At 34.5% G+C, this 23,205-nt stretch overlaps 1 protein-coding gene across 2 annotated transcripts in view; it reads left to right on the forward strand.

The window, feature by feature from the left end:
* Nucleotides 1–22,730, forward strand: part of pik3r2 (phosphoinositide-3-kinase, regulatory subunit 2 (beta)) — a 42,635-nt gene extending 19,905 nt beyond the window's left edge. For both annotated transcript variants that reach the window (XM_051127541.1, XM_051127550.1), the window contains exons 3-16: nucleotides 3,319–3,411; nucleotides 3,970–4,035; nucleotides 5,534–5,674; nucleotides 5,818–6,016; nucleotides 6,114–6,199; nucleotides 8,934–9,039; nucleotides 9,123–9,221; nucleotides 9,384–9,564; nucleotides 11,932–12,057; nucleotides 12,145–12,287; nucleotides 12,381–12,557; nucleotides 14,015–14,086; nucleotides 14,184–14,357; nucleotides 17,734–22,730. In XM_051127541.1, coding sequence (XP_050983498.1) covers nucleotides 3,319–3,411; nucleotides 3,970–4,035; nucleotides 5,534–5,674; nucleotides 5,818–6,016; nucleotides 6,114–6,199; nucleotides 8,934–9,039; nucleotides 9,123–9,221; nucleotides 9,384–9,564; nucleotides 11,932–12,057; nucleotides 12,145–12,287; nucleotides 12,381–12,557; nucleotides 14,015–14,086; nucleotides 14,184–14,357; nucleotides 17,734–17,923 — 1,853 coding nt within the window. In that variant the 3' untranslated portion in view covers nucleotides 17,924–22,730. The remainder of the gene's footprint in view (nucleotides 1–3,318; nucleotides 3,412–3,969; nucleotides 4,036–5,533; nucleotides 5,675–5,817; nucleotides 6,017–6,113; nucleotides 6,200–8,933; nucleotides 9,040–9,122; nucleotides 9,222–9,383; nucleotides 9,565–11,931; nucleotides 12,058–12,144; nucleotides 12,288–12,380; nucleotides 12,558–14,014; nucleotides 14,087–14,183; nucleotides 14,358–17,733) is intronic.
* Nucleotides 22,731–23,205: the final 475 nt, after the last annotated feature.

Consider the following 23,205-nt stretch of genomic DNA (forward strand, 5'->3'; position numbering starts at 1 on the left):
GAAGAGCCTTCTCATTATATCACGTCAACAGCCTTCTCCGCTAGACAGTTGCTGCTTTTGGCAGCTTTAGTATTCCACGAAGGACTGCACATTTAGCGCTATATTTAAAAAAGGTAACAGGCAAGTCAAAGTCAAATTTAAAACATTGGCCTCGGGACACTGAGTCACAACAGTAGGTAGAGAAGGCTGCAATCTCGCAAACCACAATTCAAAAATGACAATGAAGAGTGCCAGAGTAAATGCTGGTGCTAAGAAACGTTTTACTTTAGGATTTGGATTTTACATTGTATGAGGCACTCATTATATATAGAAAATATGTTTAATCCTACAGTATATTAATGGCATGATGCTCTTTTTTTGGTTATTGTTATAACTATTATTAAAAATATATTAAATACACAAATTCATACAGTGAATTGTATACACTTTTTATAATGACTGTGTTTTTTATTTTTGAATTAACCCTTTAACTGTCACTCCCATTTTTGAACACAGACATAAAAATGCACTATCCAGACTTAAATTTTTATAATTCATGAATGGAAACATTTTGTAATACGATTTTGATGTACATTTTCTGTGGTAATGCAATGTCTGATTTTAAAATGAGATTTTAAGTTTTGAACTAATATATAATTTCTTATGATTTCTAAATTGTATGAAATGTTATGATGTAGATTTTTTAAGTTGCACTCTTGACATACATTAATCTATGATTTTTCCTACATGATTTATAACACAAAAATATGGTAAAATATCTATTTAGAAGTCTTAGACCTTTCCAACGTTGTATAGTTTGTCATGATTAGATTAGGATTTATTTGTAATATGGTGAAGTAAACTTCAACAGAGGTGACGGTGACAGTTAAAAAAAGGGTTAAAATTAATTTTGCTAATTTCTAAAATATGTCAGTGATACTGTTATCATATTGAAGAGAAAAAAAAACATATTAGATAGTTTGGCATAATCTTGTATTACATTGCTTTGGAACTAATACTTAAAAAATGCTTGTCAAAATGCCAAATCAAAGCCATGTTGTGCAGCCAAAAAGTGGGAAAACAGGAAGTGATATCAGAGAGAGGACCCCTGGAGACACTCATAACTGTGTCAAAGTCAATAAGTCTCTTAAACTATCATATAATGTAAGCTTTCTATCACAAAGCAGTAGTTGCAAGTTGTTGACTTAATGTAAAAACACTTTTTGTCTTGAAAAATATGTTTAAAAACTTAAATGTCAATTATAATAATTAAGATGTGTAAATTCACTAGGGCTGGGTATTGACACAAATTTCCAAATTTGATTCATAAGCTTGTGATTTGATTTTCAATTCGATATCAGTTGTTTTCAAGGGCTGCCCTCGACTAAAGATTTTTCTGGTCGACTAGTATTAGTTCATTTTAAGCATTAGTCGACTATTAGTCACACATTTATTTAAAAAACAGATAAATCATAATAATGAGCCTTTACTTGCCTACAAAGCCTAATATACACTCTAGCGCAAGCAGAAAAGCTTGCCACAGCGTAGACTCCATTAACTATAAACTAGTGCTTTGTTTGTTTTTGGCTTGAGAAATAAAATAAAGTTGGCGACACTGACTCGTCATCTTCGGAGTAGTGACGCGCCTGTATGCATGTTTCATACAAATGACATAATCTGAGAATATATGTTTTCTATTTGAATTGGTTCATTTTAAAAGTAGACATTTCACTCTCTATAGATATATTTTTCATGTCTGTAAGGCAATTATACACAAAGTTTCGCACTCAAGTTCACAGAGTCTGAGACGGCAGAAAGCGCATCCTGTTTGCTTTTTTATTATTTTACAAAAGCGCAACATTTCGTTGTTATTCTGAGTGAGCGTAAACGTAGAGTCTTTACAGATTCGAAAGATGTATTACTCTTATCTGTTTGAGCAAAAATGACGGAGTATTTTAAGTGCAAATGACTGAACACAGGAGGAGTCCATCTGTCACGCAGGGAGCGTGCTACTGTTCAGCTTCCACCCTCCACACAGACACTTAAATAGCGCACATTTTTCTAGGTTAACATTAGATTGAGCTGCCGTGTAAAGTTGCTACTACATACATCTGTCAGATGAAAAGCCACATTTGAGGTCAATGAATGATAGGTGAACATTTGAATGTCCTGCCTGATGTACTATATCACCACATAGACCAGCCGTTAATGGACTGCGTGACATCGCCACTTCCTGTGGAACTTTTTTTCTGTGACTAATAAAATTATGGTCGACCAAGCCTCTTCTTGTTGACTAACAGTTAAGGGGCAGTCCTATTATTTTCTATATATATCAGGTATAGTACATGCCAAATTTTCTAGAGGAAAAAAAAACTGTAATGCTAATGCTGTAAAAGTAATGATTTGTATACAAACACTTTAATTAGACTGAGTGAGGTTTTTATAATAATAAAACTATACTACTAACTTTGCAGTTACATAATTATACTTTTGCTCCAGTTCGTTTTTTGAAATGTAAACATTTAAATGGTGGTTGTCATAAAAACTAAACAGATTTATTTAAACAAATTAAATATTGAAGTACAGTACAAATTATAATGGATATGTTATGGTATATATTCAGCAAAATGCTCCTCTCTAGAGTTAATTTTTCTAGCTGACTACTGAGTTTATAGTCACCGAATACATTTTGTCTGAGGTAAATGTGATGTTACGTGACATTGTTTACAAGCTGTTATATTGACTTCTTTCCACGGTTGAAACACACTGATTAAGCGATTACATGAGACAAAATACAGACTTCGGTATCAGTAAGCTGTACTCTCTTTTAACATACCTTCGGATGTTCATTCGTGTTTATTTTGTGCTGTAACTGGTATTAAAGCAGAGGAGATGATCAGTTTATGTGCCACTTCTCTTGAACTGAGGCACTACAGCAACCTGTCACTCCATGTTAAACGGTGCCAAAACAGCACTTATTGTTTAAATACTGTAATAAAATGTACAAAATTTGAAATCTGAGACTTCATATAAAAAGTAACAAAGCATAAAGCTTACGACGATTCTTGGGATTTCAATTTTTGGGAATCAATTTTTTACTCAGCCCTAGTATTCTTGGTGTAAGAAAAATGTTACCACTTTTTACTTGATGTTTATACCACATGACATTTAAGAGAATTTTTGTTGAAAATGAAAAAATTTGCTCTTGGTTTAGAAAGCTTTTCCTTCCTTTATCTTGGACACACTTATTTGTACAAAATGTTCAGAGAATCGTGTGTTGTTGTAAATGTTATAAGCAGAAGTTTGAGGAAATTGTCTTTTTTTTCTCTGCTATTTCAGTTGCTCCAATCCTGGATTTGACCAAACAGTTCACACACCCGGAAACTGCTCCTCCTAATCTTATTAAGTTGGTCGAAGCGATTGAGCGGACAGGTAATACTTTTTTGTCATTGAATGTCGTGTAAAGGGCTTTATTGTTTGTGGTTTGTTCGTTAGAGAACCTGACACATGATATGCAGCGCAAATCCGAAGCGAGCAGGAATCCCTGCAGAGCGCCTCCCGCCACAAGAAAGAACGAAAATAAAAAGACATTGGATTGATAATAGATTTTATTTTTTAATAGATATTTCCACATTGAAAATAATAAATGAAATGTGTGAAATGTTTCTTATTAGACCATATGGCAGTTATTAACATCCAGATTTCCTCTTTCACTGTAAGCCTTCCCACTCTTTCTCCCCTGAGCGAGAGACTGAGCGGCGCTCGGACTGTCTGGCTTGACTGAAGCCGTCTTCTCACTTCTTCACAGACTAAAGCAGAACTCAGGGATTCAGCTGGGCTGTTTTCCCAGTTCTCCCGATAGCGTGACTGGATGTATTTATATCGCCGGGCTTTTTACATTTAATGTTTAGATGTAACTGCTCCTCTAATCCAAGCTGGCATGGATGATCTATTTTTGAGGGATGAGCTAACGCCTCGATTTTCTGCTAGGTCTGGACTCCAGGACACTATACAGGACATCCACTGCTTCAGCCTCTGACAGACAGAGCCTCGCTGGTGAGTTTAATCGCAATTCTTATCCACAGTCACATAGGTATGTACTTCCTGTGCAGGAGAAGACAGCCGGAGTTATTCAATTTCAGGACTTGCAGATTTTGATTTCCTTAATCTTTTGTGTGTTGTTCTTAGTAGCTGTATTTCTGTTCTGCTAATATTAGCTTGTGTACTTATTGTTGTTGTTTATTATTTTTTAAATAATTCTGATTAGTACATAAGTGTAATTATGTTAGATCTATCCATCTATCTATCTATTGATGAGTAATACAAATTATTAAAAAATATATTAATATTAAGCAACAAATATTTATTGGTTCATAATACAAAATTAAAACATTGTTTAAATATTCTTAAATGTATCAAGAAAGTAATAAATACATGTCTTTTTAAAAAAATAGGTAGTTAATTGTAAATAATATTTATTGTATCATATTACAGAATATTGTTATTGTTTATTATTTTTAAATCATTTTGAATATTAAATAAGTGTAATTGTTTTAGATCTATCTGTTTATCAATCTGTATATCAAGAAAGTAATATACTTTTTAATATCTATCTGTCTATCTATCTATAAAGTAATAAAATAATTGAAAAATATATTAATATTAAACAATACATATTTATTGGTTGAGGTAATAAAAGCATTATTGTTTGAATAATCTTAAATATATATATATATATAGTAAATAATATTTATTTATCATTACAGAATATAATTGTTATTGTTTATTATTTTTAAAATTATTTTAAATAGTACATAAGTGTAATTATTTTAAATCTAATTGTTTATCAATCAGTGTATAAAGAACATAATACTTTTTAATATATATATATCTATCTCATCATCATGATCTATAAAATAATGCATTTATTAAATATATTAATATATATTATATATATATATATATATATATATATATAGTATCATAATGAAAAATATATGCTTTATCATTTAAATAATCCTAAATAGTACATTTTTCTCTGTCTATCAATCTATATATCAAAAAAGGAATAAATAAATACGTCTTTAATTAAAAATATATATTTTATTTGAAATAATATTGTATAATATTACAAAATATTATAGTTTATATTATTGCTTTCAATAATGTCTTTATATAAATAAATATTTTATTGTAAGTAATATTTATTGTATTATTATACAAAACATTATTATTATTGTTTAAATATTTATTGTATCATGATACAAAATGTAAGCATTATTGTTTAGTTAATCGTATCTATCATTTATTTTACAGCATAACGTTTTGTAATTATTTACATTTAAACAGTATTGTTAAACATTACTTCTTGGTTTAAAATAGATTCCACTGTATATGGCATTAAAAAAGGCGATTTGGTTACCGTAAGTTCCAGCATATTTCTGTAACTCAGTTTGAAAGGGATGTATTGGATTAGACCTAATGTGTATCTTGCTGTGACTAGTCATTTATAAAGCGTGCATCATGATGTGACCGGTCATTTGTCCCTGTGCAGAGCTGCAGGAGTTGGAAGTGGGACAGTGGGACATTCATGCACTCTCGGAGGCTCTCATTTGGTACCTGCAGGAACTTCCTGCCCCCATCATCCCTCCTTCTGTTTATACAGACCTTCAGGCAGCAGTGCAACTAGAATCAGGTACGTGCCACTTTTCACTCATCCGTGCAGGCCGAAAAAGCACCGTGTATAGAAAGTAACAGAACTCAGCGAGCAAACAGCTCGGAGTGTCTGCCATGTCTTTGCGTGACCCGTGCGCTTACGGTGATGTCATTCATGAATAGACGTTCCCTCCACGAGGAGACGCGAGCAGCTGCTGCAGGTGCTGGAGAAGCCTGAAGTTCCTCTGCAGAACCTTCTGACGCTGCATTATTTGCTCAGACACCTGGAGAAGGTCTGCCAGCGCGCGGAGCAGAACGGCCTCGACATTCACACCCTCGGCCAAATCTTTGGCCCTCTGCTGATCAGGGGCCCTGTGAGCGGGTGAGCGTCTTATATTTCTAATGGCTGGAGACAAATTCTGGAAATTCGTTGCTGAAAAAGTAACGCATGCGCATCTTCTTTTGTGTTTGATTTTCAGGACAGAGGAAGATGAGGGGTTTCCTGCGGTTGCAGTTGAGAGACTTCTTTTGGAGAGAATTTGGGAACAAGAGCCGACTCCACCCGGTGAGTCAATTCTGTGTCATTTTTGCTGTTGTTTATAAAAGCTATGCTTTTTTTTTATTCACAGAACTGTTGTCAGGGGGGATTTACCAGGGTAATCTGTGTTTTCAAATGTTTTGAACATGATCTGATACACTTGTGAAAGACCCCTGTCTTAAAATAGAAATGCAGCGCTGTATTTTCATCTATAAGAGATCTATTTATATTCTCTCCAAAATAGTAAGAGTGGTATTATTATGGAGGCAGTTGTTTTTCCTGAGCTATATAATTGGCTTTAAGGCCAAATTAATTTTAAGGATAATTAATATGATTTTATATTATCTGGAAAATATTTACTATTTCGTTCATTGTTTTCTAAGCTGACAACATGCTGCAAATGCTTTATATAGACGTAAGATAGAAAAAACACTTTTTATATAGATGTGTATATACTATCATTAAAAAGTGTAGGGTTAGTAATGTTTTTTTTTAAAGGGATAGTTCACCCAAAAATTAAGATTACTCACCCTCATGTTGTTCCAAACCCGTAAGACCTTCGTTCATCTTCAAACACCAATTAAGATATTTCACGAGAGTACCACTCATAGCTTCATAACATTTCGGTTGAACCACTGATGTCACATGGACTATTTTAACAATGTCGTTACTACCTTTCTGTGCCTTTACCTTGGTAGTTGCGTTGCTGTCTATGAAGGGTCAGAAAGCTCTCAGATTTCATCAGAAATATCTTATTTTGTGTTCTGAAGATGAGCAAAGGTCTTACAGGTTTGGAACAACATGGGGGTGAGTAATTAATGACAGAATTTTCATTTTTCGGTGAACTATCCCTTTAAGTAATTGTTTTTTTGTTTATCAAGCACGCATCATTAAATTGATCCAAAGTGACTGAATGTAATGTTAGAAAATATTTCTAATATTACAAAAGATTTTTTGAAAGAATTCTTCAAAGAATCCTGAACAAAAAATACCTTCACACAAATACTAAATGCATACACTTCAGGTCAAATGTTTTCATACACCTTGCAGAATCTGTGAAATGTTATTTTTCCAAGATAAGAGGGACCATACAAAATGCATCTTATTTTTTTATTACTGACCTGAATAAGATATTTTACATAAAAGACGTTTATATAGACCTCCACAAGAGAAAATAGTAGTTATAGTTATGTAGTAATAGTTATAGTATAATTATATTATAGTTATAATAGTTGATTACCTTGTTCAAAAGTTTACATACACTTGATTCTTTAATACTGTGTTATTACCTGAATGATCCACAGCTTTTTTTTTTTTTTTTTTTTCGTGATGGTTGTTCGTGAGTCCCTTCTTTGTCCTGAACAGTTAAACTGCCTGCTGTTCTTCAGAAAAAAAAATCCTTCAGGTCCCACAAATTATTTTTCAGCATTTTTGTGTATTTGAACCCTTTATAAACAATGACTATATGATTTTGAGATCCATCTTTTCACACTGAGGGACTCATATGCAGCTATTACAGAAGGTTCAAACACTCACTGATGCTCCAGAAGGAAAAAAACGATGCATTAAGAGTCGGGGGTGAAAACTTTTGAACAGAATGAAGATGTGTACATTTTTCTTATTTTGCCTAAATATCATATTTTTTTCATTTAGTACTGCCCTTCAGAAGCTACAGAGGATACTTACATGTTTCCCAGAAGACAAAATCAGTTAAATTGACCCTGATCTTCAAATTCAAAAAGTTTTAACCCGTCTCTAAATGCATCGTTTTTGCTTCTGAAGCATCAGTGAACATTTGAACCTTCTGTAATAGTTGCATATGAGTCCGTCAGTTGTCCTTAATGTGAAAATATAGAGCTCAAAATCATACAGTCATTGTTGAAAAGGGTTCAAATGCACATAAATGCTGAAAAACCAAAGGGTTTGTGGGACCAGAAGGATTTTTCTGAAGAACAGCAGGCAGTTTAACTGTTAAGAACAAACAAGGGACTCATGAACAACTATCACTAAACAAAAAAACACAAAAAATAAAAAATAAAAAATAAAATAGCTGTGGATCATTCAGGTAACAACACAGTATTAAGAATCAAGTGTGTGTAAACTTTTGAACAGGGTCATTTTATAAATTCAGCTATTATTTTCTCATGTGGACTATATGTAAACATCTTTTATGTGAAATATTTATTTAGGTCAGTGCTAAATAAGCAATAACATGCATTTTGTATGATCCCTCTTATTTTGGTAAAATAATTAACATTTTGCAGATTCTGCAAGGTGTATGTAAACTTTTGACCTCAACTGCATTAGAATGATTTCTGAAGTTGTAATAATATTTACCAATATTACTGTTAATAAATATAATAAATGCAGCCTTGTTGAGCATAAAAAATATTTCAAAAACCCAAAATCTTTTTGACCACTTAAAAAATTACAGTATGGATTTGCAGTAAAAAAATACATTTAAAAAGCATCATCTTCCTTCCAGTGTAGACTTAAACTCTACTACAGAAAAGAAACCTCATGTCGTTGTTTAATATCTACTCTAGTAACTGAAAGGTTGCAGGGCTGATCCCTGAGCGATCACCATTACGCCCTTGAGCAAGACAGGTGGCTCCAGAGACGCTAAGCCTGTGATATAACATTGCACGTTTCTATGGTGACGATGCATGAAGCAAAAGTTGGCCCCAGTCGTGTGGGAATAAATAAAAATGTATTTATTTTAATGGTAAATATTTGTATCTTATTTGCCTTGTTTATCCAGCTCTCCCTCCTAAACCGCCCAAAGCCAAAGCCATGGCCTCGTCTGTGACCAATGGAAACAACAGCTTACTGAGTGAAGCTGAATGGTACTGGGGAGACATTTCAAGGTGAGTCACTCACATAATCACCTATGTGGCTGTAAATAAGATCATCACACATTTATGCATATGATGAACCTCTATGCTTTTAGAGAGGAGGTGAATGAGAAGATGAGAGACACTCCTGATGGTACGTTTCTGGTGCGGGACGCATCAAGCAAAGTGCAGGGAGAATATACCTTGACCCTCAGGTGAGCGCCTCCTCAAACCAAACAGTGTTTTTGTGATATCTAATTGGAGATGAATACTTTGCGTAGGTGTGCTGGTGTATTGTTCGTTTGATATGCATCATTACCGAGAGGAATTTCTAACAGAGACAAGACACGATCAAAGCCTTGTGATGTTTATTCCAGGAAAGGAGGCAATAACAAGCTGATAAAGATTTTTCACCGCGGGGGGAAGTATGGCTTCTCAGAACCTCTTACTTTCCTCTCTGTGGTGGAGCTCATCAACCACTACCGGCATGAGTCACTGGCCCAGTACAACGCCAAGCTGGACACTCGCCTGCTCTTCCCCGTGTCGAAATATCAGCAGGTACGATGCCTCTGCTCTTTACAATGATCAAACGTATGGTGTCTTTACCAGGCAGTCTTACATTTAAAGGGGTAGTACACCAAAAATGACATTTTTGTCATTATTTACAAAAAAAGGCTTGTCTTACTTAGCATTTCTGTCTTGTTTCTAATCAAAATATCTAAAAATTCTTAAATTAAGATGCATATACTAGATAAGCAAAACAACATTAGATATTTAGTCTTGTTTCCAGGGGGAAAAAGACTAAATTAAGTTAATTTTGCTTAAAATAAGTATAAGTATAAAATAAGTCCCCTGGAAACAAGTAAAATTATCTGCCAGTGGGGTAAAATTATCTGCCCACTGGCAGATAATTTTACTTGTTTCCAGGGGGGAAAAATAAATTAAGTTAATTTTGCTTAAAACAAGACTAAATAGCTAATGTTATTTTGCTTATCTAGTAAATGCATCTTGATTTAAAAATTTTTAGATATTTTAACTAGAAACAAGACACAAATACTAAGTAAGATAAGCCTTTTTTTTGCAGTGCCCGCATGACATCAACCTCATGTCATTCCAAACCCGTAAGACCTGTAATTCATCTTCGGAACACAAATGAAAGGAGAAGTTCACTTCCAGAGCAAAGATTTACAGATGATGTACTCACCTCCTTGTCATCCCAGATGTTCATGTCTTTCTTTCTTCAGGCATAAAGAAATTATGTTTTTTGAAGAAAACATTTCAGGATTTTTCTCCATATAATGGACTGATATGGTGTTTGAACTTCCAAAATGCAGTTTAAATGCGGCTTCAAACAATCCCAAATGTGGTTGTAAATTATCCCAGCTGAGAAAGAAGGGTCTTATTTAGTGTAACAATCGGATATTTTCATAAAAATAATACAATTTATATACTTTTTAATGTCAAACTCGTCTTGTCTTACTCTCCCTGAACTCTTTTTTTGTGGTTCATGACAGCTAGGGTATGTCGAAAAACTCCCATCTCATGTTCTCAAAATCGCCCTGTATTGCTGTTTTACCTTTTTTGTTAAGGGTGTTTGATCTTCTTTCCATGTTCACTTTGCAAAGACTGGGTCGGTACTTCTGTAGCAATGTAGGATGATTTTGAAATGATTTTTGAAGTTGAGGGAGAAAATACGATTTTTCGACATACCCTAACAGTCATTGTTTTTGACTCATGTTATTTTTATTTTAATAAATAAGCTTGTATGACACCAAAACTTTACATACCAAATAAAACTGTACAATTCTCGATTACAGTTTTGATACCACCCCTAAACCTATTTGCCTAAAGTCCAAACATTATTTGTTTGTTATTATTATTAATATTTTATTAAAAATGAAAAGATGCTTTAGGGAAAAACAGCAGAAGGAGCGCAAACTAAGTCTTTGCCAGCAGGTGGCGCTTATGGAATAAACAGTGATATTACGTTTCTATGGTACATCATACATGGGCAAATGAAAAGAAAACGCCATGTAAACATTCATTTTCTTTCACAGATACTTTCTCATAAACCACAGTTTCAATATTCATGATTATATTTTGCGCATTGTACACCGTGATCTTGGTCTGCCTGCTACAGTATGTTTTTCTCTTTACGTTCGTCTTTAGCGTCTTTGGCCTCTGTTAATGGATGTCTAAAGAGTTCATCATATTTCTACACTCATGACGTTTTGAAAGAAGATTGCATGCAGTTGGTGTGCAAGCCCAGAACAGGAGATCAGTTGAAATATGTCGGGTCGATAAATTATGTATTGATCATTGTTAAAGCTAATACTTTTGTAGGCTATTTGTCCGTCAGAGATGCGTCTCTCTGTGATCGCTTAAAATTCCAAATGATCAAGGTTAAAAAACACGTGCAAATGATAAAATTTCGTGACGACGCGGCAGTGGCCCGATCGGGCCAGGGACATATTTGTCAACTGTCCTGAGCGTCTTTCACGCTGGCCCCAGGCCATCAGGCACTCCTTATTGTCGAGCCCTGATCTTGGATGACAAGGGGGTGAGTATATTATCTGTAATTATCTTTTGTTCTGGAAGTGGATTTCTCCTTTAAGATATTTTTGATAAAAGCTGAGAGCTTTCTGACCCTCTTATGTCACATGTACTATTTTAACAATGTCCTTACTACCTTTCTGGGCCTTGAATGTGTCAGTTGTCAGAAAGCTGACAATGTCTTATTTTGTGTTCAAAAGATGAACGGAGGTCTTACGAAGACCTTACGAATGTCTAATTAATGACAGAATTTTCATTTTCGAGTGTACTATCCCTTTATTCACAATATATACAGTTTTGTATATCTCTAATCAACTTGAGGAGGAGTAAATAATGAATTTTCATTTTGTGAACACATCTTTTGCTCTGCAGGATCAGGTGGTGAAAGAGGACAGTATCGAGGCGGTAGGAGAGCAGCTGAAGGTTTATCATGAGCAGTATCAGGAAAAAAGTCGTGAATATGATGTACTGTATGAAGAATACACCCGCACATCACAAGTAGGCTGCATTTCATCTCTTCTTCAAATGCATTGGGATCTAATTAACTACGTCACTAATGGAGATGGTGGGTATAATCTCTCTTAGGAGCTGCAGATGAAACGAACAGCCATAGAGGCCTTTAATGAGACCATCAAGATCTTTGAGGAGCAGTGCGAGACCCAGGAGCGCCTCAGCAGAGAAAGCATTGAGAAGTTTCGCCGAGAAGGCAACGACAAGGAGATTGAGAGGTACTCTTGCTTTTCGTTACACGTCAGAGCAATATGATGATACAGATGTTTTGACTTAAATATGGGCGGGAAACGTTTTTACTGTCTGTTCAGAATTCAGACCAACTCTGAAAAGCTGAAATCCAGAGTGACAGAGATTCATGACAGCAAGAGGAAGTTGGAACTGGACTTGAAGCGACAAGCTACAGACAATCGAGAGATAGACAAGAGGATGAACAGCTTGAAACCAGACCTCATACAGCTGAGGAAGCTAAGGGACCAATACCTTGTGTAAGAACACTTGTGTTTAAATGTTATACCAATTCACTTTACAAATGTAACAATTTTAATTAAAATTAAAATTTATTAGATTAGATTTATTTACAAAACTGATATGTTTCCTGTGATCACAAAGCTGAATTTGCATTTCAATTTACTCCAGTATTCAGTATCACATGATCCTTTAGAAATCATTCTGATATGCTGATTTGCTGATTAAGAAACATTTATTATTATCAAAGTTGAAAACATTTGTGCTGCTTAATTTTTTTGTGGAAACCATGATGCATTTTTAGCATACCAGTCAAAAGTTTTTTAACAGTTATATATTTAATGTTTTTTAAAGACATCTCTTCTGCTCACCAAGTCTGCATTTATTTGATACACAGTACAGCAAAAACAGTACAATTCTGAAATATTTTTGCTATTTAAAATAAGTTTTTTTATTCTAATATATTTTATGTAATTTATTCCTGTGATTTTAAACCTAAATTTTCAGCATCATTACTGCAGTCACATGATCCTTCAGAAATCATTGTAATATTCTGATTTGCTGCTCAAGAAACATTATTATTATTATTATTATTATCAATATTTAAAATAGCTGAGGACACTTTTCAGGACTCTTTGATGAATAGAAAGATCCAAAGGTCAGCATTTATCTGAAATAAAAAGCTTTTGTAAAATTATACACTATACCATTTAAAAGCTTTAAGTCAGTATAATTTTATTTATTTATTTTTTTTTTTTTTGGCAAACAAACTAAAAAAAATAATAATTGTGTTTAGCAAGGATGCTTTAAATGTTAATGTTATAAAAGACTTCTGTTTCAGAAAAATGCTGTTCTTCTGAACTTTCTATTCATCAAAGAAACCTGAAAAAAATTCTACTCCACTGTTTTCAACATAATAGTAAATAAATATTTTTAGAGCAGCAAATTAGAATATTAGAATGATTTCTGAAGGATCATGTGACTGGAGTAATGATGCTAAAATTCAGTTTTGAAATCACAATTAATTATAAAATATATTTATTTAAATAGTAAAATATTTCAAAATTGTACTGTTTTGCTGTAGTTAATCAAATAAATGCAGGCTTGGTGAGCAGAAGAAACTTCTTTAAAAACATTAAAAATCTTTTTACTGGTATTATAGATTCATCAAACTGATTATATCTTGTGAGTTTGTAAGATTGTTTGAGTGATTAATTAAAAGATCTGGCTCATAGGAGTTATTTGTTTGTGAACTGGACTATGCTAGTCAGTTTTCCCACTGTGGAGTGAAACTAGTCAAGAAAATGCTATATAAAAACATGTCTTGACATTATTTTGCAGTACGCAGGCATTACTCCAAGCTCACAATATAATTTCTATTGGCGTAATACTGTAGATTCAGCAAAGCGTGGCAGGAAACTTATTTATACACAGGTAACCACTGCTGATGTTAACAGCACTGATATTGTCTTTGCAGATGGTTGACTCAGAAAGGCACCAAACAAAGGAAGATCAATGACTGGCTGGGTATAAAGAACGAATCAGAGGAGTAAGTTCTGTTCAGCTTGTCTTTATATACTGATTGCAATAAGAACCTCAATTTATATGAAGCCAGACCCAGCTACATTCCATTTATGACTTTTCAGCTTCTATTCTCTGTTGGACGACGATGACGATCAAGCACATCACGACGAGTGTACCTGGTACGTTGGGGACGTCAAGCGCACATATGCGGAGGATCTCCTGAGAGACAAACGAGACGGCACCTTCCTCATCAGAGAGAGCCAGACCCAGAAGGGCTCCTTCGCCTGCTCTGTAGTGTGAGTTACTGAAGCTCTGCTCTATTCACCACATCCAGCATCACATTTGCTGCAGCTTTCTACATTTTCTTCAATGTGGAAGTAAGCCTATGGGCGAGACTTGTGGTTCATTAGCCACTATAGGGTTATAATGAGAATAACAACGTGCAGTAAACAGTAAAACAGTTTGCACAACAAACAAGTGTGTTCATATTTAAGATGATACAATAAAATAATATGGTAAGACACCAATTTGCAATATCAAGCAGCGAAGTAAGCTGTTTTGTACAGCTAAAAATAGCTGGATGAGACCGGATAGTTTGCTTCTTGTTTAGAATCAGTTCCCCTTTTTTTTTTTAAATTATGGAACCGAATGGCATTGATAATCAAATACACAATCTAGAGCGCAAAACATTCAGCGTGAACAGTGTAATCTCATAACAATACAAATGATTAAAATTAATCAGTTCCTTTTAGTGTTTTAGAAACAATACATCAAATATAGTCTGACTCCCCAAAAAAAAACATTAAAGTATGCATGCAAACGCTCATTTTGCATTAATTGTTTAAAATGCATTTCATGGTTCCCACAAGTCATTTAAAAAAGCAGTTTGATCAAATTAAAGGCCATAAAACATCTGAAATACCTGAAAGGTGACCCTGGACCACAAAACCAGTCATAAGGGTCAATTTTTTTAAACTGAGATTTATACATCATCTGAAAGCTGAAATAAATAAGCTTTCTGTTGGTGTATGGTTTGTTAGGATAGGACAATATTGTACGAGATACAACTAGAATCTGAGATATCTAAATTTCTAGTATCTGAGAGTGCAAAAAAATCTAAATATTGAGATAATCACCTTTAAAGTTGTCCAAATGAAGTTCTTATTAATACATATTAAGTACTGATATACTTACGGTAGGAAATTTACAAAATATCTTCATGGAACATGATCTTTACTTAATATCCTAATGATTTTTGGCATAAAAAATGTATCATCTTGACCCATAAAATGTATTTTTGGCTATCGCTACAAATATACCCGTGCTACTTTTGACTGCTTTTGTGGTCTAGGATCACAAATGGTAAAATAACTATCATTTTAAGTCTATAAATTACTAGTTTTTACTGCCTTTTTATATTTTAAACACATTATCAGCAAAATTCAGTATTGATCAGCCTCTAATCTAAATTAATATATTAGTACAAACCATTGGTCACACATTAAATTTAAGGTCCCGTTCTCACTACGGCTTTTGCCTCAATAAACTCCTAAGTTGCTGCTTATTAATAGTTAGTAAGGCAGTTGTTAAATTCAGGTATTGGGTAGGATTATGGATGTAGAATATGGTTATGCAGAATAGGTGCTTTTATATACTAATAAACAGCCAATATGATAATAATAGGCATGCTAATAAGTAACTAGTTAATAGTAAGAATTGTTCCCTATGCTAAAGTGTTACAAAACCATTTTATATATTATCGTGTTGATTTATTAGTACAAACCAAAATCAGTACTTACATATATATTGAATAAAACAAGTCTTAAAGGGATAGTTCCCCCAAAAATGAAAATTCTGTCATTAATTACTCACCTTCATGTCGTTCCAAACCCATAAGACCTTTGTTCATCTTCAAAACACAAATTAAGATATTTCTGTGTCCTGCACAGACAGCAACACAACTGACACGTTTAAGGAAATGAAATTGTTAAAATAGTCCGTGTGACATCAGTGGTTCAACCGTAATGTTGTGAAGCTATGAGAATACATTTTGTGTGCAAACAACGACTTTATTCAAAAATTTCTTCTCTTTATTAGTCTTCGATGTGTGTTCATGACAGTACCACAATGCATTTTGTTTTATTTTTGTTTTCTTTGCACACAATAAGTATTCTTGTAGCCTCAAAAAATTAAGGTTGAACCACTGATGTCACATCGACTATTTTAATGATGTCCTTACTACCTTTCTGGGCCTTAAATGTGTCAGTTGTGTTACTGTCTATGCAGGATCAGCTCTCGGATTTCATCGAAAATATCTTAATTTGCGTTCTTAAGATGAACGAAGGTCTCACGGGTTTGGAACGACATGAGGGTGAGTAATTAATGACATAGTTTTAATTTATGGGTGAACTATTCTTTTAAGTATTTTAAACCTCCACTTACCCTGTTTTGTAGTTGAATGTGTGTCCCAGCCTGTTTAATTAAATAAAAGTCATGAGATTCATAATTTAATTAGAGATTCTATTGATTTGTTCTATATGGACATACAGTATTCATTTTATTTGTGCAATTTTATTTGTCAATTCCTTTTTTCTAAATATTGATTCCTCAATAAAAGTACTCATTAAAAAAGGAGCCAGAAGTGTTAAAGGAGAAGTCCACTTCCAAAACAAAGATTCACATATAATGTACTCACCCCCTTGTCATCCAAGATATTCATGTCTTTCTTTCTTCAGTCATAAAGAAATTGTGTTTTTTGAGGAAAACATTTCAGGATTTTTCTTCATATAATGGACTGATATGGTGTCCTGAGTTTGAACTTCCAAAACGCAGTTTAAATGCAGCTTCAAGCGATCCCAAATGCGGTTGTAAACAATCCCAGCCGAGGAAGAAGGGTCTTGTCTAGCGAAACGATTGGTTATTTTCATTAAAAAAAAAAACAATTTAAATACTTTTTAATCTCAAACGCTCATCTTGTCTTACTCTCCTTGAACTCTGCGTATTTTGGCTCAAGAGAGTTAGGGTAAATCATTTCAAAATCATCCTACATCACTGCAGAAGTACCGACCCAGTCTTTGTGAAGTGAACATGCAAAGAAGATCAAACACCCCTAACAAAAGTAAAACAGCGATATAGGATTTCGAAGGTGAGGGAGAACATGACATGGGAGTTTTTCGACATACCCTAACTGTCATGAACCGGAAAAAAACAGTCCAGGTAAGACAGAGTAAGACAAGACGAGCCTTTGGCATTAAGAAGTATATAAATTGTATTATTTTTATTAAAATAATTGATCGTTTCGCTAGATAAGACCCTTTTTTCTCAGCTGGGATCGTTTCAACCGCATTTGGGATCATTTGTAGCCGCATTTAAACTGCATTTTGGAAGTTCAAAATTGGGGCACCATAGAAGTCCATTATATGGGGAAAAATCCTGAAATGTTTTCCTCGAAAAACATAATTTCTTTAAGACTGAAGAAAGAAAGACATGAACATCTTGGATGACAAGGGGGTGAGTAAATTATTTGTAAATTGTTGTTCTGGAAGTGGACTTCTCCTTTAAGAGGAACTGGAACTGGAATTGTCAAATTCTTCACAGTTCTCCTCTCAAGCTGTGGTCTGCACTTCCTTAATATCTCACTGTTGCTTAACACATCTTCTTCTTTTCCAACAGTGTGGATGGAGAAATCAAACATTGTGTGGTTTTCAAGACAGCCACAGGCTTTGGATTTGCTGAGCCCTACAACCTTTACGGTTCCTTGAAAGACTTGGTCCTGCACTACAAACACACCTCTCTGGTCCAGCACAACGACTCACTGAATGTAACCCTGGCCTACCCGGTCCTCACACAGCAGCCCAGATGAGCACCGCGACACGAGACGGCCCAGGACACGCATATAAAGCATGATTAAGCACATTATACAGAGCAAACTATACTAACACCCAACTTTTATGTTTATCGTAGAGAACAGATAAGCACAGTATATTATCGTAATAAACGTACGGCTTTTTTTGTAAGCCCATAGTTTTCCGTATCAGCTGCAGTAATTACGGTAAGATCACAGCTACTCTGTATTTGTTGTCCCAACACTTGAGAGAGGAGAAAGTGAGGAGAGGAAAGCGTCACATGATTCCATAAAAGCTCGAACTAGTCCTGGATATTTTCAATGAGGACACAGGCCAGGGACGAGACGAGGAATTAACCGAAAGTTGCAGCTGTTGATAATCAATCTCTTAGCTGTTATGTCACTGTGTATTTGTTTGGTAGTTCGCTTCTGCCAACCATATGAATAGATTCCTCTTTATGTGACTTGTCCTATAGAAGATGTGAAACTTTTCTTTTTTATATCAGAGGGACACTGAAGTCCTTTTAGCTTCTAATCTGCCTCTATAGCTAGTTGTCATGATCAGAATAAATAGCCATCAACAATTGTGTACTTTGAGATGTTACACCACAGAGTTGGAAGTCTGGCATCTTAATGGTTTCTGTGGACTGGTATTGGTGCTTCCTGGTGCTTTATTTTTGACTCTTGTAACGTGAGAATGATGCATAGCTATAGCGAACTGTTAAGATCCAGAGCAGAACAAAAGGTGATCCCAAAGCAACAAAGCGCACAGGAGCTTCCACTCGCTTAGGAAGGTTTTACGGGGCAAAGCAGGTTATTCAAAAATGGAACAGAAAATCCTCTTGTGATATGATTATAGATTTCCGAGGAAATTATCAGGTGGAATATGTTATGTTTGTAATTGGAAATGAGTCCTAATGTTGGTTGGTTGCGTTTTGTAACTGTACACCCCTTAGTGTTTCATTCTGTGACCTCGGCTTTGCTACGTTGTTTTGTACATCATACAGTCAGCTGGATGAAAAACGCATATATTCTTAGGGAGTGATTAATGCTTTTTATCTAGCGAGAACCAGATAGCAGTTTTATGTTTGCTTACTGAGAATCGATGACTAAATGAGACGTACTTGAGAGGAAGTGGTTTAAAAGTGCCTTCTGCCCATGTGTCCTGGAGGAGCTTTCCTGTGATTGGGGCAGTACAGAATGCTTCACTTCCACAGTATGTGGGTGTATATATATACATACATGCATATGCACACTATGAGTCAAAAGTATTTGAACAGTAAGATTTTCAAATGTTTTTTGGTTTGTTTTTTTTTAAGCATTCTCTTCTGCTCACCAAGCCTGCATTTATTTAATCCAAAATACAGCAAAAGCAGTAATATTGTGAAATATTTTTACTATTTAAAATAACTGCGTTCTATTTGGATATATTTTAAAATGTAATTTATTTCTGTGATCAAAGCATTATTATTCCAGTCTTCAGTGTCACACGATCCTTCAGAAATCATTCTAATATGCTGATTTGCTGTTCAAGAAACTTTTTATTACTAGCAATATTACATTTTATTTAGCAAAAGTGATAAATACATTTATAATGTTTCAAAAGATTTCTATTTCAGATAAATCCTGTTCTTCTGAACTTTCTATTCATCAAAGAAACCTGAAAAAAAATTCTACTCAGTTGTTTTCGACATAATAATAATGTTTTTTGAGCAGCAAATCAGAATATTACAATGATTTCTGAAGGATCATGTGACTGGAGTAATTCAGCTTTGAAATCACAGGAATAAATTACATTTTAAAATATATTCAAATAAAAAGCAGTTATTTTAATAGTAAAAATATTTCAAATTTGAATCAAATAAATGCAGGCTTGGTGAGCAGAACAGACTTTAAAAAACCTTTGACTGATAGTGTATGTATGTGAGCCCTTGAGCCCTACAAGCAAGTTAAGCAAGTGCTAAAATATATAAAATGCTTTCAAAGCACAACTACACAAATTTTTACAGAAAAATGGAGCATCATCTCATCAAACGCATTCTGTTACATACATTCAAATGAAACGCTTTCTAATTGCAGGTCTATTGTGAGTATCAAGATTAACCTCTTATTTGTAATGTTTAACATTAGCTTTTAAGCTTTCAAAGAGGTTCGGTCTTAACCAGTATGCACTTTCATGGATGTCAGTTCATTTGCGGTACCTTTATAACAGCAGGAGTAGTTGTATTCATTTTACAAGGTTAGTGTTAAGGCCTGTTTGTACCAAGATGAACATTTGGTGCGATAAACATTTGAATTGATGAAACAGCTGATAATGGATCTGACAGACATTTGCATGCCATCGATGTGTGACCATTTTTCTACAAATATATGTTCTTAAAGGGATAGTTCACCCAAAAATGAAAAAAAAAAAAAATCATTTCCTCACCCTGTTGTTCCAAACATGTATAAATTTCTTCTGTTGAACACAAAAGAATGTATTTTGAAGAATGTTTGTAACCAAACATTTAGTAACCATTGACTTCCATGGTATTTGGCTACCATCAGCTGTTTGAACATTTTTTTGAAATATCTTCCTTTGTGTTCAACAGATGAAAGAAACTCAACCAGGTTTGGAACAACATGAGGGTAAGTAAATGATGATAGAATATTTTGGTTGAACCATCCCTTTATCTCTTACCTATAAAGTTGGCTGACCAATAAAGGCTTTTTAGTCACATGCCAAGAGCCATGGCTGTTACAAAAAACTGATTTGGTGGCACTTACATACAGTACAGTGTCTGTAGCACAGACCTACTGTCAGGAAAAGAAATTGCATTTTCATTCAGCATTCATGCTGTGCTGTGTTTTTTTTACACATTGGTCTAAACAGACAAATGTAATGCAAAAATCAGACTATATTTCTGTTCCAATCCTGGTATAAACAGGCTTTTTTATTAAAGGAGAAGTTCACTTCCAGAACAACAATTTACAGATGATGTACTCACCCCCTTGTCATCCAAGATGTTCATGTCTTTCTTTTTGCAGTCCTAAAGAAATTGTTTTTTGAGGAAAACATTTCAGGATTTTTCTCCACATAATGGGCTACTATGGTGCCCTGAGTTTGAACTTCCAAAAGGCAGTTTAAATGCAACTTCAAACAATCCCAGCTGAGGAGGAAGGGTCTTATCTAGCGAAACGTTCTGTTATTTTCATAAAAATAATACAATTTATATACTTTTTAATGTCAAACGCTCGTCTTGTCTTGCTCTTCTCGACCTCTTGTTTTTTTCCAGTTCGTGACAGTTTGGGTATGTCGAAAAACTCCCATCTCATGTTCTCCCTCAGCTTCAAAATCGTCCAATATCGTTGTTTCACCTTTTTTTATTGAGGATGTTTGATCTACTTTGCATATTCACTTTGCAAAGACTGGGTCGATACTTCTGCAGTGATGTAGGGTGATTTTAAAATGATTTTTGAAGTTGAGGGAGAAAATACGATCTGAGTTTTTCGACATACCCTAACTGTCTTGAGCCAGAATACACAGAGTTCAGGGAGAGCAAGACAAGATGAGTGTTTGAGATTAAAAGTATTTAAATTGTATTTTTTAATTAAAGTAATCGTTTCGCTAGATAAGACCCTTCTTCCTCAGCTGGGATTGTTTACAGCCGCATTTGGGATCGTTTGAAGCCACATTTAAACTGCCTTTTGGAAGTTCAAACTCAGGGCACCATATCAGTCCATTATATGGAGAAAAATCCTGAAATGTTTCCTCAAAAAACACAATTTCTTTACGACTGAAGACAGAAAGACATGAACATCTTGGATGACAAGGGGGTGAGTACATTATCTGTAAACTGTTGTTCTGGAAGTGGACTTCTCCTTTAAGGCTACATATTAACCGGAAAAAAACTGAAATGCACTGCATCAGTTTGTCTAGAAAACTAGTCGATTTAAAATTAAATCCTTGAAACTTTAAACTAGCTTTGGATACTTTGCTTTTGACATCCTCCTTTTAAATCAATTCATTTTTGTTTATAAATCTGCCACAGACATTAAAGTAAGGCAGGCTTTTGTTTCATAAGCTTGTTTGTCGGTGTACTCCGGTTTTGTCATATCGATAGGATGAAGTTGTTTTGCTACGATGGTGTGGAGTGGAGCGAGAGCAGAGACACTGGTTATGATTCCTTGAATGTTCTGACCGACTGACGTCAGGTCATTGAGAGCACAGAGAATGAGCCAGATGTGACGAGTTGGTGTGAGATAAAGCAGTGGAGTAAAAGCCTCTAAATGCACTATACAAGCACATCTTGAGGTGATTATGAGTGACAATTAATGAAGCTTGACAGCCTTTATGAGCAACCGAAATAGGTACACGTTTTAGTTAACAGGCCTGTAGTGTCAGTGTGTTACGATCGTACCGGGTCTGTTCTTTGTCGTTTTTTTTCTTTAACTCCTTTTTAAAGAGAGACTAATTGTACGTCAATGTTTTGTTTTCTCATTGTAAGTAATGACCTTACAGATTCAAAGATAAGCTAGCTTGAATATCTCTCTTCCATTCAGTACAGTTACAAATGTTTACAGTATCTAATTAACCAAATAGAAGATGTATTTTCAGACATGCTCTGTCTGGCCCTGAAAGGAGTCTGTTAGACGGGGTTTCTTGTCTTTTTTTGTGCCTCTGTTGTTTTAAACTTGAAGATTTTGTTTTCATTCTTTGTTCTCTTTTTTTAAACAGTGCTCCCTCACCTCACATCGTATTTTCTCATGAGTAAAAACAACGTTTAATACGCTCTTTTAGTTTGCAGCTGTGACCTTGCAGCAACTATCATTGATTTTTTTTTTTCCATAGTAGACGTATTTTTCAAGTTTAACATTACATAGAATAATAAAAGTCCAGAAGGAAAGGTTTTAATTATTATAGACTGAATTCTAACTTCCTTCTATAGTCTCAGTCAGACCAAGAACTAAAATTAGCAGTTCTCAGTTTCTCTTCCGCCTTTCTACAACAAGATATACACTGAAAAATAAGATACAGCAGGGCCAAATGTTTAATAGACTTATGTTTTTGTTTTATTATAACTTTCATACATAGTGGTTATGACATAACTATGGAAGCTTAGTTTATATGTCATGATTCTGTCCCTTTCTGGCACTTCTGAGGGGAAAAACAAGCCGGAATTGCGAGATATAACGTCAGATTTGTGAAATATAAACTTGAAATTGAGAAAAAAGTAAGATAAGTTTGAATTTTAAGTTTATAGATTATAGACTCAATTCTGACTTTTTTGCCTCAGAATTGTGAGGTATAAGCTTGAGAT

Source organism: Labeo rohita, chromosome 2, assembly GCF_022985175.1.
Source record: "Labeo rohita strain BAU-BD-2019 chromosome 2, IGBB_LRoh.1.0, whole genome shotgun sequence".
NCBI lineage: Eukaryota > Metazoa > Chordata > Actinopteri > Cypriniformes > Cyprinidae > Labeo > Labeo rohita.